This window comes from Lissotriton helveticus, chromosome 10, assembly GCF_964261635.1.
Source record: "Lissotriton helveticus chromosome 10, aLisHel1.1, whole genome shotgun sequence".
Taxonomy (NCBI): Eukaryota; Metazoa; Chordata; class Amphibia; order Caudata; family Salamandridae; genus Lissotriton; species Lissotriton helveticus.
Genome location: NC_136071.1, coordinates 776,981,410 through 776,998,070, shown reverse-complemented (window position 1 = coordinate 776,998,070; position 16,661 = coordinate 776,981,410). Strand labels below are relative to the sequence as shown.

The following is a 16,661-nucleotide window of genomic DNA, read 5'->3' as shown; positions in this document are numbered from 1 at the left end:
GTCCTTTTCCACGCCCAATGTTCGCTTATAAGAAGAATCAAAGTATAGGCCAACAATTGGTGAGAGCAGATATCGGCGCCACCAGAGTTCAGAATGATTTGCGGAGTCAACTAAAAATGAAGCCACTTGAAGGACATCATAGATGTGGCAATTGTGTAGCCTGTGCCAGCACACTAGAAGGGAACGAGTTCCAGCATCTGGGGAATAAGTGGAAACATCAAGGCTTCACAACGTGTAAAACAAAAAATTTTGTTTATGTGGTGATATGCCCATGTAGTAAGATCTACATCGGCAAAACGAGTCAAAAGGTGAACCTGAGAATTTGCCAGCATAGGTCCAGAATAAAGAAAAAAGTGACAACAGCACCCATGGTTGAACACTTTATCGAGAAAGGCCATAGCGAGAATGACTTTAAATGGTCGGTCCTCTTCTCAACGAACCAGATGAAACGTGTACTTGACACTGAGAGGGTCCTGCTTCAGAAAGAAGCGTACCTCATCTTAAAATTTAATAGCACAGTCACTGGATTAAACAGCTTGTCCGAAGTGTCTAGACTATAAATACAACAAACCGTGGCTTCTAAAAGCGGTCACCTGCCCTTCATGCGAGCTGAATTGCTTTCTGTTCACGTCTCAAAAATGACCTCAGCACTACATGTCCCATAATTCCCAGAGACATCATAGACATAAATGATGGCAAAATTCAAAACGGCCCCTCCACATCAGCACTGAGTGAGCCAGTGAAGCACAGTTGGGATCTCAACAGGTATGCAGAGAAGATTTGAGCCTTTTCAGGGGTTCATACCCTAGCGCGAATTTGTTTTAAAACAATTGCGCTTGTCATTATTGTAGATACTGCATTTGAAAGCTGTGGATACGCAGACATACGCACCTGACAGGAGCGCGGCGCACGCCGCGCGGGGAGTTCCAAACAGAAAGAAGGGACCTGGCGGTAGGAGTCCACGCCCCCCAGTGAAGGTATGTTGTTCGTTTGCCCCTGTTGCTTCACTGCTAGATGCGGTGCACTACATACTGTAAACAAATGGGGTAATAGTAGTCCTTTTAATACCAACAGATTCGAGGCAAACTGAACCAGTTTAGAAATCGTCGCCATTGAGTCCCCCCTCGCAAGAGACAGGTATGAGATAAGTCGGCAGTCCATCCCTTAGAGCAATTTATGACAGGTTTTGAAGACATGACCACTAAAACGCCACAATCCTGTTTCTTTCACTTAGGTAGAGACCCCGATAAATAAAGAAAAAGGAAAGCGACAACATAGGAGTCGCAACCTCGGATTACGGTTTTTTAAAGAAAAACCAACAGGTATTTTTCAGTGTTAAAATTGGTGGTGCGATTTAGTATATTCCTCACAACAATATAGTGCAGAAATAATAAAACATTGTTTTTCTGCATGTTAATACAGATAAGTGACAGAGCCCTGATGACGGTCTAAAGATTGACTTCTTTGCACCAGAAACGCGTCGGCACACTGGAAGGAGTTATTCATAAATATTAATTGTTTCTAAAATTACACCATTACTCCTTCCCTCATTTTGACTTTGTCTCTTTTTCATTTGTATAAATATTGATTTAATCGTTTATACACAGGCTTGCTCTATTGAATGTTGTATATGTTTTGTATTATATGTAGAATGCTTGTGATTGTATAATAGGATGGTACTTAATTTTGTGGTATGTAAATAGTGATGTATATATTTATTGTGAAGTAGTTGATGTATATATTTATGGCGAAGTTGCTGAATGTTCTTTTCCTTCTTTACAAAAAGCTTAAAAACAAAAAATACTGAAGTTATCAGGTACAAATAAAGGTACCAGGTCGAACAAAAAGAATTCGTGTTTGTCCTATTGCTCCAAAATAATTGGCAGTTTTCCAAAAAGTCATAAGTGGGTGGTGGCATTTTTGTGTTTTTTCTGGTTTAAATAGGGTCCAGCCCCCCCACTCCTTGTTCTAGGACCTAACTCCTTTTGTTTGTAAAAACTGACTTAACTCCTGGCATAGTAGTGTTAAACGCTGTGTTAAGCTCTGTCTCTTTCCACAGCATGTGGCGTATACCTAAGTTGTTGGGCAAATTCCCTAGGGATTTGCAGTGCACATAGGGTGTCAAAATATACAGTATTTTTAACCCCTATTATATAAAAAAAATTGCCCATGGCCTGCATCTATGATATTCTGAAGTTACCATTGTTACCCTGAATCAAAGAACGAGTGGATGAAATTTTGAAAGGTAGTTTGCCAGAACACCTTTGTAAATATGAAATTAAGCCATAATTAACAGTAATGTTTTCTGGTTGATTTAGCAGAAGAGAGAAGTGACACCTCTGAGATTCTAAAAGGCAAATCGGGAAATTGCAAAACAGTCTGAAACCACTTTAAAAGGCTCCTCTACCCTCCGTACACACCTGTAGCAAACATACATGAATACAAAATTAGACTTAATTTCAAAACCAGCACTTGCTGCAAATTTAACATTTCGGCCAATAAAGTAGACCTATTAAAGAGATAAGAATCCAGTAGCTATGCCAAATATTTTCTACTTGATCTTGAAACTACATGGGCCATGAAATAATCCAATGATCCAACTATTGGAGCCATCGAAAAATCATTGATCCATTGACATGGTTTGTGAATTACATCAGTGATTCAACTACATAGGCTATGAAATAACTGGGATAACGCCTGTACAATGCTGCCTTTACCACGCAATTTCTTTACCACAAATACTTTACTACGTATTAACTTTACCATGCATATGGCTTTACCACGAAAGGTATGTATATTTAAGGCAAGTGTGTGTGTGTAAAATATACAGTTCGGGGGCGGGGCAGGGTATTTTTAGGGTTATGGGGTGGGTAGGGTTATGTGTGGTAAAGGTATTGTTAGGGTTTAGAGGTGGGTAATGGTATTGGGTGGTAATGGTATTTTTAGGGTTTAGGGGTGAGTAGCAGTATAGGGTGGTTAGGATATTGTAAGGGTTTAGGTGTGGGTAAGGGTATAAGGTAGGAAGGGTGTTTTTAGGGTTTGGGGGCGGGGTAGTGTATAGGGTGGTAAGAGTATTTTAGGGATGGGTTAAAGGTATAGGTTAATAAAAAATAGTCTTAGGGTTTAGGGGTGGGTAAGGTCATGTAGTGGTGAAAGTAATTTTAAAAGAGGGTGTGGAGAAGTTTCATCCAATTAAAAAAAACATTTAATTTAGTTTTTTTAATGAGTTGGAGGTTGGGGGGGCTTCCTCCCTTCAAAGAATTAATACAAAATTCTCACACACACACATATTTATATTTGAGTTTGACTTACCACAAATGTACTTACCATGCATGGTAAAGACATGCATGGTTAAGACATATGCATGGTAAAGGCAGGTGTTGTAATTCCATTGAGTAGTAAAGGCAATTAGTTGTGAAGGTATTGTAGTAAAGGCATACGTGGTAAAAGCATATATTTTAAAGTCATAAAACCAAAATAATCCACTGATTCAACTACATGAGCCGAGAAATAATCGTGCGATTCAGCAGCCTGGACCATGAAACAATCCAGTGACACAAATGTACGTACAAAAAACAATCCAGAGATCCGACTACATGGGCCGTGAAATAACCCAGGGTTCCAACTACACGGATGGAAAATAATCAACATAATAATAATAATAATAATACTGTGATTTATAGAGCGCGAACAGCTACCTCCTAGGAGGTGTCCCGGCGCTAAACATAATGGACACTTCTTTGATAATGCTGTTCATAAGTGTTTATGGTTCCATGTAATAATGTTGAACTTTAAAATCTGACAATGTCAGTTCTCATAAAGTAAGGGCGAGCCAACACAACTGCCAGTTGTCAGCATAGATACAGTTATATCTAGCATTGTAGGGCTGTTATTTGTGATTTGACTCACATAACAACACAATAAAACTATTATTGACGTGGAACTTGGCCTTTTGTTTAGTGGAAAAAGCAGCTGTTCATGAGTAATGTGTGAGGGATGGAAAGGCAAGCATAAACATAGACACGTTTTTGAGGCAGGGTGGGACCGAGGCTTAAATATTTGTAGACCACGTTTAAAATCAATTCTATATCACATGCAAGACACACATTCCAGAATAACTAATAACATATTTGTGTACGTTGTGCTGAAAAACCAGCATTATCTAGTCTGCGTGAATACTTTGATCAGTACCACAATCATTTTGACCGAACCCCTGGTTTGAATTAAGTGAAGAAGAGAGGTTTCCATCACCGCCCTGCCAGCCGCCCCTCCAGCTCGACCTTCTGTGAACAGTGAATGGATGCCATGTTGACGAGGACATTCCTAGATCTCATAACAAGTGGGGTGGACTTGGCCATTGATTGACTAGAACCTGTTGGTCTGGCTCGACATTAATATCTTTAGTGAAAGGGATTCCCAAATTAGGAACAATGTTAGTTTTTAATTCCAATGGATACCGTGAAAGTAAAGTGTGAGCATTTCTTCTAGATGGCAATTAAAATGATAGCGGTTCTGGCATTTCTGTCTTAATTGGTGCCTCACTTCTCTGTGCTCTACAGCTTTTAACTCTCTCTTCAGATCTCACTGAGGCAATCAACTTCCTTCAGTCTCACTCATTCCAGTGCTATTTCCCTCATTCAAGATAATTAGAGCGAGTTATTTTAATACCATTTAAAGTGAAAATGTTTTATGTTCAATGATTTCCATTTAAATGTTGCAGTTCTTTCTAATTCCCATGTTTTCTCATTCAGCAGCGGGATAGTAATGCATGTGACACCTGAATACATGATCATAAACACATATAGCAAACACTGGCAGAAACACACACATGCGTGTGCGCACACACGCATATGCACACAAATGCACACATTTTGCCCACTCCCCGAGACTGACAAAGTCTGACGAAAATGATCTTTGTATTTAATGTCTGTTAAGATATTTCTGAAATATGAGCGTGACAGCTACAATATTCTCTCTTCTCCATATGTATTTAGTGCCCGAGTATCTTGATGTTGACAGTCGTGTTGCAGTAAAACAACAGCTTGAATTGTCAGCCAAGATATACATGGATTGTGAGTGCAAATGCACAATCCTTTCTCCCAAATCGTTGGCATCTGAGAGCATATCTAGATGTTAACAGTGGGGTTGAAGCCCCACAGCCTCCTTTAGCATCTGTCAGGATATACATTCCTTGTGAGTGAAACTGCAGCAGCCTTTCTTCACCATGTAAAGCAAAAAATATTGCTATGTCAATGATTTTGTTCATGATGCCATCTGTGATGTTATGAGCGAGGTCATGAGAGTTTTTTGCAAGCTACCAAAGCCTATTGCAGGGCGATGCCTTCTTTAATAAGGGCTGTAGGGTATTACCAAACTTTAGAGCACCATAAGAGATGTACATCAGAATCATTCTCTACCACATCCAGTTTTCAAGGAACATTTATGCCTAAGACATTTAGGGGGAGACTTACAATATTCTAGTGAAATGCAGTACAGCAGCCAAAGTTGCTGCACTGCATTGCACTAGGAGGAAAGAGAAAGGCAGCACCAAATCTGTTAAGATATGACTCTGCGGCCTGAAACCTGAAGCCTACATCTTGTCACAGGAAATAAGGGCCTGATTACGATGGTGGACGGACTTCAGTCCATCCGACATCGTCTCCATTTTAGGGCCACCCGCCAACAAGGCGGCAGTCCCACAATAGGTATTAGGCTGCGACCGCCGTGGCGGTCGCATCACCCACCTTTAGAGGGTGCACCCGCCGCAATGTTAAAAGGGGATGTTTTACATATTCCTGTACTATGTGACGGGCAACATGTGGTGCCTTTCACTTTGTACAGGGATTTATAGGGGGCACCATAGGTGCGCCCCACACCCAAAAAAAAGGCCATAGTTGAAGGGGGGCCTGCTACGGGCCCCCAATGTCCATCCCCACCAGCCTTTTCATGGTGGGGGAACCAGCATGGCAAGGCTGGAGGGGAGGAGACATCCTAATCCCTACAGTGGTGCCTGATAGGCACCACCACCATTTTAGTGATTGGGAAGCCCTCCGGCGCACCTGCAGGGTCAAGGAGCCCGTCAGATGCGTGGCAGTCAGAATTTCCGCCTGCCTGCACACTGCCCACCATCAAAATCTGGCGGCGGAAAAGCTGCTTAGGATGGTGGGGAGATCGCCATCGAAAGCCTGTCTGTGGCGGTCTCCCCACCATCCTAATCATCCCCTAAATTCAGAGTAGTGTGTGTTCATGGTAAAGAGGTTAAGGGATACAGGGTGGGAAACGTTTCCAATAAGATACTAACTTAATTGTGTCTAAACAGGCTATAATCTGTAATAAGAAATTCGACGTGATTCTGGCAAATGAGTGCTGATAGGAGAGCAGATGTGGAAGGGGCTCGGTTGCCAGCAGTCTTTCAACACTTACAAACGGTGGTTATTTCTAAGAGATTTTACAGTAAGGGGATACAAACATCAGCTGCCTCTTGCGATACCAAAGGAGTTACACGAGGGTTCATTAAAGCAACATATGTCATCTTGTGTAAAGTTCACTTGACTGACATTCTGTGCTCCTTATTAATTGGTGACACTGCATTCATTACAGGGGATAGACTGTTAACCTGTTAGGGTACTACAGAAAGAGACATCTGAAAATAATTTTAAAGTGACCACTACTAGGGTCCATCGGAAAGTCTCCATCTCTATTGTATGGTCAACGTCTAACGCTCTGTTTATATAAGCTGTGTGTTAAATTTCAATCCCAGTGCAAATAAGAATTCCAAGTTGTGTGGTCTATATCACAACCCCACTGCCTTACCCCGACAGATGTCAGCATATCAAACCTGCTGAAATGTATTGTGGGGGAAAGGCATATAAAAATACAAAAGATGCAGACGTGGTGCTCTAAATAACGATTCTTCATGTTATGCCTCATTTCCAAGTGAAAAACTAAGAAAAATATATATTTACCTTAGTAAATGCCTTTCACTGGCCCATTTGTAACCACGGTCTATGAGTTTGTTTTACATGTATAAGTGCTAATAACTTCACCATCACATATGAACACATCATATATAAAGGACACACCAAACACAAAACAACTTAATAGAAAAGGGCATGTTTGTAGTCTTCTATGAGTGATTGTCTAGTTGTTCATCTGAGTCAGATATAAAGGAACCTATTAGCCCAATCTCAATTGTTGATGATGTTTTATGCATGAATTTTGGAACTGTGCTGGCAGGAGTGGTGTGTTTCAGCAGACAGACCACTTAAAATAGATGAATGAATGATTAAAAACACTTGCCTTGCACCACTCAGCAAATGAAATTACCTCAAGGATAAGAGGCAATCAAACTGTGTGCCACAATTTAGGGATGGTCATGGGTTTCTAAATTCCTGATTATTTTTCTTTTTAGTTCTATTGAATCTTGAATCGAACCACCAATAATTCAAGTGAAGCAGTACACAAGGTGGGTCATGTATGAATGGTTGTTCGATGGTCTGCTATCTTAAGGATGGATGGGTGTTAGTAAGTTTAACTTATTGTAAGTGAAACCTTTGGCCCTTTAAATCACCATCATTCAGCCTACATATATTTCTCATATTGTGCATTTGAACATTGTTTGTTAATGTACATTTCTTCCCACACAGATCTCTGACTAATCACATTTTACAGAGTACTCTGTGACTGGTTTACTTTTATTCCAAAGCTAGGCTCAGGATTTCAATAAGGCAAGGTGGGGCAGTGGCTTTTGGGTGCCTAGTAGGTGGCACCACATCTGCATAAAAGACCTACAAAATGTACTTTTTCCAGTGCATAGGGAGTGCTCCAAAGGCAACGTGCTATTTTGCTATGAGTCCTGAAAATGGTTTTATGTTTGCTGTCCATTGAACTCCTGTGATGTAATAGTCAGTGAGGGCTATATTGCTATGCTGTCGTATTCTCTGTCGAGCAGGGACCGACCTGCCATCCTGCCACTCTGGTATTTTCCCAGTGGTGTGCATGCCAGGAGGCTTCTTTCACTGCTAGAACGACGGCCACAGAGCCTCCGTGTGAGCGGAACAATGCAGTGCACAATGAATTGAACCATGAAGTCCATTTCTAGCTGCAGCCTTTTGTAATGGGGTGCCCACTTAAACCCTTTCATCAAGGCTGCTTTTGATTTTCAGACAGACCCTCCTATCCGTGACATCAGATGTACCTGGGTGCTGAATGGAAAGATCAAGCATATTTTCTTCATAACTTTGAGTTGCTGTACGTATTAATGTTCATATGTTTGTCTACATGGGCGTTAAATGAACACTGATTTTGACTGCAGTTGTACAGCACAAACCACCCCAAATACAAACGGAGAAAAATAGTATACCTTTACAGAATGCAATGTGGTAAGTGGCATCATTAATGTGACGCTTGTCTTACCTTTGTGGTCTTGGACGGGCCCCATTTTGCTAGTCAGGATCGACCACCTCAGGTCCACTTGGGTGTCGTGTTCCCACTGGCACAGGGTCTTGTCCGATCCGAAGCCAAACTCACAGGTGAAGTTATCAACCAGGATATCTGTAGAGGCACGGGAAAAGAGAGAAGCATTGCATTAAAATGTATTGTATGTCTTTTATGTCACTTTAATCAAGCGCATGTAGCGATTTGTTTTAATTGATTAAGCAAAGCTGGTGTTCTTGGGAATGGCCTAGTCAGGACCCTAGAGCGGTAACCACATCAGACTGGGGTGCAAGAAAATTACTTCTAAATCCTATTCAGCTCTGCGATAAGTGGCTGGCAACTAAAAGCTGTACCGAATGTATTTGAAAAACTATTGCCATGGGGAAATGCGTGACAGCATTTATTATCGAAAAGAGCCAAAACGTACAGCAATCCTTAAAATAGCTCGGTGGGTTGAGCGCCAGACCATAGATAGGAAGGGCAAGTGCTTTACTCCCACCGCGGCTGGTTCAGACTTTAATACTTCAAGTTTTGGGCAGGGAGGATGAGGTGGATAGGTGTGCAGGGTAGTGTAAAAATTGGTACCATCATGTTGAGTAATAAACAAACCTCCTGATCACGCTCATAGATGCAATTGTGTATAGAAATGGTTTGGAATTCAGAATGGTACATATGATATTTCATGGTTCCTGTAGTTCGCCTCCTTCATAAATGACCCACTAGGTGGCAGTATTGAAACAGCGAAAACGTATAGACTTCTAGTTCTAACAGAAAAAGTAATTCACTTTGCTACCGCCTTTCTTAGTGGTTTTCTTAAAAATCCCCGCATAAACCAGGGGAAGTCTGGTTTGACGCAGTTTATTGCGGTCAGAATGCGCTTGGAATCTTGTTTTCGATGCTTTTCGGCTTTCCTGAACTGCTCCACACACTCTTCAGAAGATCTACGATAGGGACTGTGGGTTTTATTTATGCCCAGGACGTCGCATCGCTTTGTGGCAAATGAAAACAATTCGCTAGCCGTGCATGGTAGCCCGACTTCCATCAGGGCCTAGTGCAGGAAGCGGGCCCCACCCACCTCAGGCGCAGGCGACGCCAAGCAGACAATGCGTCTAAGCATGTGAACTTATGCAGTGGGGGACACGGCGGCATGTGAGGCCGGAGGAAGAGATCCATCTTCAAGTGATGTGTTTATGGGCCTGCCGAAGCCAAAGGACAACATATTTATAGCTCGTAGTATTAGTATCCTCTTCGGTGCGCGGCCTCCATTACCGCACAATGCACTTGCTTGGCGAGTGCGGCTCGTCTGTAAAGTGTATGCATTATATAAACAGAGAAAACCGCTGATTTTGCTGCAGAAGCGTTGCTGCTATAAAACCTAAAAGCCAGAGTGCTCTGTGAGTCAGCAGCCATCCAGTTCTTTCGAAAGGCACGCTGTGTACTTTCTTGATTTAGCTGGGGTGGATTATTTTTGATGCATTTCTCTTTCAAAGCTGGTGAGTTTGTTGGTTTTCATGTAGCACTTTGGCTGACTTCATGAAATGTATCAAGGTTGTTTAAAGCATGGGCGGACGATGTGAATGTGTTTGCTCGTAATGGTGTCATAGGGTTGACCCTGGCCTTTCCCAAACTTTGGATCTTCAGCAGCCTCTTCAACGCGGATAGGTGAAGGGTGAGGCCAGGGGCGCTGCTGTCGCCTTCGCGACTCACTACTAGGTGTAGCAGCTGTGGCACCAACCCTGGTTACCACTCAGCACCACGCCCTTCTGAGCCTCTCCGCAATGCGGGTGGGAGGTTGAAGGTTTGCTTTCAACATTTTAGCACAGTTTCTCCCTTTTGCCACACATTTTTGCCTTTTGACGTATCACATGGTTCCCAGCAAACCATCTGGCACTGACACATGCACGCCTAGCCCTTTATACCAGCAGCTCTAATAGCATTCTCGAGTCGTTCAATGTTTATCCATAAATGGGCCCTGTGGTGCACTATTAGATCTCCAAAGCCCATTGCGTTTCCAGCAGAGACAGATATTTTTCCATCAGTTCCCCGGAGTGCTTTCCTGTTCTTCTACCTTCTCTTCATCACACTGTGGCAGCAAATTAAATTCTGGGTGGAACTTCTCCAGAGCAGCCCAATGTTTGCCAACGTGGATGCTACAGAGGGCTACAGAGGGTTACTGGAAACGCGTGCCAGGAGATAAGCCAGCCAGAGACCGGGCTCTATCCTGGAAGCTGGCTCAATTTTGAAATTCAGGAGTTATATGTTCAAGGTTGGTTAATAAGTGACCATCTTGATGCTCGTTGGGAGCAGGTGGAGGGGTGCCGCAGTTTAGTTTTTTTAATCCTAATGTTGCACAATGTTGACACGATCATCGATTCACTATAATGCGGGGGGGGGGGGGGGGGTAGCAGATGTGGCATCATGCACTCTTCAACCTTAAAGATATCCCAGGGCTGTTTGTTATCTCCACTTAGCCAATGAATGACCGATTGTTTGCTTCTAGAAGACCAGGGAATGGCGAGAAGAGCAAACTATATAAAATGAACAGTTTCTAGGGGAAACATCACTTACAACGCAACTTTTACCACGCAGTGCCTTTACGACGCAACTTTTACAACGCAAACCATTACAACGCATTGCGCTGGGGGGCGCTCTAGGATAGGGAATGTATTTAATATACTATCCAACACCTTCCCTACTATCCACGGGGACTGGAGTTGGAATAGTAAATTAAATAAATCACTATCCAGCGCCTAAAAGCACTATGCGTTGTAATGGTATTCGTTGTAAATACCGCGTTGTAAAGGCATGCGATGTAAAAGTATGCGTTGTAATGTCATACATCCGTTTCTAGAGCACTGTTTACTCTCCAGTCAAGCTGCTGTCTTCATAGTCCCGAGAGCAGGGTTCAAAACGCCTGCTAATGGTAGCACCTGCTACCCCCCACCCTCCGCTACTCAAAATGATGCCTACTTTGCTGCTGGCTCAACAATGCCACCACTGCTGTTCCCAATGCCTGGTTATTGGTCCGACCTGCTTGTAAGGTCCTGAAAAAATAATTATTTTGCCTAACTACACTTCTTCTTTAGCCTTTTCTTTAGTTTGCTCCTATTTTCCTGCTAATTGTGCTAATTGTTGTCATATCCCTTATAGGCCTTCCACCCCCGCACTGGATTCGGTATGTTCCACCAAGGAAAGGAGAAAATGGTTTATGTGATGACAGCTGAAGCCGCCTTGGTCCTATGCTCTCGCACTTCTATTGCCAGGCTTTTTCTGGGCATTGCCTTTGAACAGCATTGTGAGACCAGAATGTAAGTGTAGTGTATTCTGGATTTCTGAACTTGCAATATTATAAACTGAAATATGAATAAGATAATGGGAAAAGGTATCATTTTGCTCACCTAAGGGGAGTTTTAACACATTGCCTTTCTAAGCTGCCCATAAATTAACAAAGCAAAAAAATCAGCAAATCTTTCATATTAGTTAGATCTTTGTCAAATCTGAGCAAAACTGTTTCAGCCATTTCTGAGTATGCAAGGATAACAGTACAAAACATGTTTCCAAATTAATTTCTCCAGTAGTATGTTGGCTCAAGTACAAGCAAAACTTGCATTTAAATTGCGCCTCATCCAGTCCTTTAGCCATTCATAGGCAGTGAACTTGAACTCCTTACCAGCAGACAAGATGTCATCATCAAGTGTTTAACTCACCAGACCATCTTAAGCCTGATGTTAAAGGTATCAGACTTCCCCAACCACATGCTCAAGGCACTAAGTCCCAGATGAATGATGGAAAGAGAATCAAGGCACTACAGTGAATTGTGAAGCAGTTCTATCTGATGCTAACTCATTGGTCTTCAAACTAGGGGGAGCCAGTGTCTGGCCAAGAGAAGCTTCATGTTTTGTTTTAAGTGTTAAAAACATGAGCAGCAGTAAGCCACCTTGTAATGGGCCATCACTAACATCTTTTGTCATTTATTTCCTGACTGGGAGTATGTGTAAAAAGGGGTAACAGAGCTTGACTGCAATGTTTACATTTGTTTTGACATTTTTAAACATTGCTAATTTAGCAGAATAATTGTGAAAAAAGTTGAGGGGGGCCCGAGCATTTACATTTTTTCTACAGGGGGGACGCAGCTTTAAGAAGTTTGAAGACCACTGCTCTAACTGATTATATACCATAACATTGCATGCGTTTACAACGCATGTGATTACAACGCAGTTGTTACAACCGCATTGTTACATCGCAGTACATTACAATGCAAGTCATTACAACGACTTGCTCTAGATGGCGCGCTGGATTTAGGAATAATATAATTTACTATTCCAACTCTAGTGTGTGCAACTCTAGGGAAGTAGTTGGAATAGTAAATTACACTATTCCTTAGTTTAGACCGCCATCTAGAGCATGTCGCTGTAATGATTTCCGGTGGAATGTACTGCTATGTAACAACCCGGTCGTTGTAACAACCACGTTGTAAAGGTAACGCGATGTAATGACCGCGTTAAGGTTGTTTACCCTCTAATTGAATTTGAGATGGGTGACACTTTTCCTTACTGTATACTTCAAAAAGGTAGAACCATGGCTCTGTTTCCTGTTAGGGCCAAACCTAAGCAATGCTTGGGACCCACATCATTGGTGGCACAATGTACCCAATATGTCTTCTTCAGCAAAACTGCTGTATTCAGTGACTTGGTGCCGAGCTAATGAAGCCGGCACTGAAGCGGTGGACACTGTCAACACAGGGTGCTCTGCCCATCTTGGGGTGCGTAATGGGTGCGGGGCATTTACACACTGGCGTCATCGGCGACTGTCCACAATGGTGAGGAAAGGGGCGTGTCCACTGGAAGTGCTAGAGTATACACACAGTTTTGCTTCATAATGGCTGTGAATTATGTGATATGCATTTTTAGCAGATTGATTGTACCCCAATCGGGTCGGTACCGACTGCACCCCGTCCAATCACAGATTGAAGTCTGATGTTACAGGCATGCATGAATTCTTACAAGTGATTTGTTAGACAACCTTTTGCAGCTCTTATTTTCGTGGATCAATCCAAATGAAAATTTCGCTCTTAGACAAGTTTGTCAATTCATCACTCTTGAAGCAGCGGAAAAAGTCTTTTACCTGGTGGCACCACACCGTCCACAGAGGGCCTTTCTGAACTCAGCACCGCCGGGCCTCCTGGAAAAAACACACAGCGAGCAATGAGATCAATATGGTAAGTGGGAGGAAAAAGAGGACAAACAATCTATTCTGGAACTGCTTTCAGACACGGTGCATGGAGGGCATGAAACGATTTCACAGACGTGCCAGAGTAGGTAATATCGGCTCTGAAGAGATTCAAATCTTAGCCTCCAAACGTAAATAAGCAGAGATTTCAATCTTAGAAACAGATTAACGGGCCATGTCCTTCAAGCGAATCATTTCCTCGCTGACTTTTGACCGCAGAAAGCCTGGGCTGAGTTTATGTTTATTTTGTCAGGCTTTGAATTGTTGCCTTTCTTTCCTTTATAAACCGTATTGGGCCTTTAAGTTGCAGTTTGACTTGAGCAGGGAAAAACAATATTTCGTCTTTCACTTTTCCGAATTGGCACATAATTTGTGGCTATCAGATAATAATGCATGCCTTCAAACAATGAGCGCTGTCTGTGTGAAGCTTAGGCCAATCTTTATTTTACGCTGTTGACAGTACAACTGCCAAGTCACTCCACTAGATCATATACCTGAAGGGAGTTACAGTAAATCAAAAGGAGGTAGCTATAAACTGAAGTTCTATAAACAGGATTTAGCCTATTTCACATTTGCAAGCTTCACCACTTTACGTAGATACCTCCTGGTTGGATTTGGTTGCATCGTAATGGATGAAAAGCACTTTTTGCAACAAAGTAGCCAGGTGGACTTGCAGGGCCCTCTGCAATTCTTCAGTAATGAAATAGCTTCTTCTACTTCTGTCCCCACCCCGAGTCACCGTTTTCTAACATCCCTACGTCAGACATCTGCCTCCGCTCTGCCGGATCCCTGTCTTCGCAGGCACTCGTGCAGCTGATATCCACCCTGCCTCTTCTTGTGTTTGTTCTCTGTCCTCATCCCCATGCAGAGCCAGGGCTAGGAGTTTTGTCACCTTAGTGTTGGTGGAATGGTACTTCCCCTCATCAAGCCTTCCATCATGCAGACAATCTTTGTAGCTTATAGGGACAAGTTGGCACTTCCCATGTTAATGCCACACAAGCAGGATATTGAGGCTAGCTCAGTCCTAAACCATTGCTCTGCACTAGGATGTCTGGTACAGATCTTGACGTCACCCCCCCCCCCTGGATGTTTAATCTCGACCTTTCCCTTACTTGCGTAATTTCTTCCAATCCACATCACTGTGTCAATTTTCATTCCTAAAGTGACCGACCCTCTGCATCCCATGCACACTGCTTCAGGAAGGAAATGTGAAATTTATGCGGGTAGGGGGTAGTCTGGGAGGAGGGGTGGTCAGGTCGGGAGCACAGCTCTAAGGGAGGTGTTTGTGGAGCTACATTCCTCTAAAAATGTATTCTCTAGTAAACAGTTGGATACAAGTGCTTTCAGTCGTTTAATGTGAAGTGTCTGTCGGAATTCACCTGGGATTTGTGCATGCCCACGCTGACAAAAACACACTCACTCTCTTGTATATATTTTTAAAGCCTTAAAAAAAGCTGATTAGTTTGAAAAATATTGCGTTTTTAGTACTACTAACAATCCACACTCCTCTCTCTTTCCACTGCCCCTTAACCCCCCCTCAGTTCCTGCTACTCATATAATGTGTTTTAACAAGATGTCCCAGTGTGATTGTCTGGAAATCTGAAGCTCACACCGCCTAGTCTTACTGACCAGGCTACGCCCCTGTGGTTGATGGGGTACCTTCAGAAGAGACTATTATTTTACACTAAAAAGTCAATCACAGTCAGATATATCGAGAACATCTTTTTCTCAAGAACTTTCTGAATTAATGCTGATAAGGATTTGTAAATTGACCCTTTTTTTAAAACGTGTTTGTTAATTCAGACAGTCTTTAGGAAAAGACAAGCCTGACTTTATTAAATAACCTGTAAACAAGCATGCTAGCTTTTCCAGTTGCAAGTTACACCCTCTTGTCTTGGCCTGAGGAGCAAGAATGGCTATTAGTACCATTGAGCAATTCTTGTGCCTTTAAAGGAGTGTCCGTGCAAAGATCATGAATTGTTTATATACAATATATTGACTGTTTATTCAACAGACTTTATCACACCCATTAACAAGAACAATTAAGTTTTCATGTGGACCTTCTGGATAGTCTGAATTTTTTAACAAATATTCGCTCTGCGCACACACGCACGCACACACACACAAATTGACATGTAGAAGATCGTGAATGGTAATCCATTTTTTCTGCTCTCCACTGGTGGTGGCTGGTAGTATATGTTGGTTTGCCTGCAACTGAGTTTCCTTGAAGTACACAGCACTGACATCCTATAAGGACGCCAAGGCCATTCCAGTCTATAATGAAGTTAAGCCGACGTGTTTATGGAAGCATCCATGAGAGCCCCACTTCGTACTGATTAGTGCTTGCAGTGCAAAGTGGAAAGTTTCAGCTATTGTAAGAGAAAACCAAACACTGAACAACAAACCCAATGAAATGTAATACATACAGCCCTGATATGCTAAAATAAATGTTAGCAACATTTGGTGACTGTATAAGTAATATTGACACACAATATGTTATCCCACTGAGCAATTTTGCTCAATTTCAATTCGTCATAAAAGCAAGTGTGACCTTCATTCAACAGAATCGGGAACTGTTTTCAAAAAGTCCAAGGGGGTTATTACTAGTGATTAACGTGGATGCTTGCCTGGCGCAAAGTAAGTGATGCAAAGTCTTACGTTGATTTTGTTATCATTATGAAACCCCACCAGTGCTGTGCAAAATTGCACAGAATGCTCAAGCAACCATTAGTAAACCAAGGCTCAAATACGGGTGATTCCATCTAAGCTGGAATAGTTCTCAACGACATTAACAGTCTACCAACAGCGGTTTAGAGATGCTGAGAGAACCATTAAACAGAAAAACACCCATTTCTTATCTAAGTCTTTGGTTTCAAAGACAAAGAAATACACGGGTCCCAATTATTTAATATAATATCAATTGCTCCATGGGGGAACTTAACATGTCAAATTGTATTTATCTAGCTGGGGCGTTTCCATTTACCAATCACGTTCTT

At 42.3% G+C, this 16,661-nt stretch overlaps 1 protein-coding gene across 3 annotated transcripts in view; it reads right to left on the bottom strand.

Moving 5' to 3' along the window:
• Window positions 1-16,661, bottom strand: part of NRP1 (neuropilin 1) — a 249,366-nt gene that overhangs the window by 13,268 nt on the left and 219,437 nt on the right. For all 3 annotated transcript variants that reach the window (XM_078663336.1, XM_078663334.1, XM_078663335.1), the window contains exons 13-14: window positions 13,561-13,617; window positions 8,416-8,553 (exon numbers count right to left, since the gene is read on the bottom strand). In XM_078663336.1, the coding sequence (XP_078519462.1) occupies window positions 8,416-8,553; window positions 13,561-13,617 (195 nt within the window). The remainder of the gene's footprint in view (window positions 1-8,415; window positions 8,554-13,560; window positions 13,618-16,661) is intronic.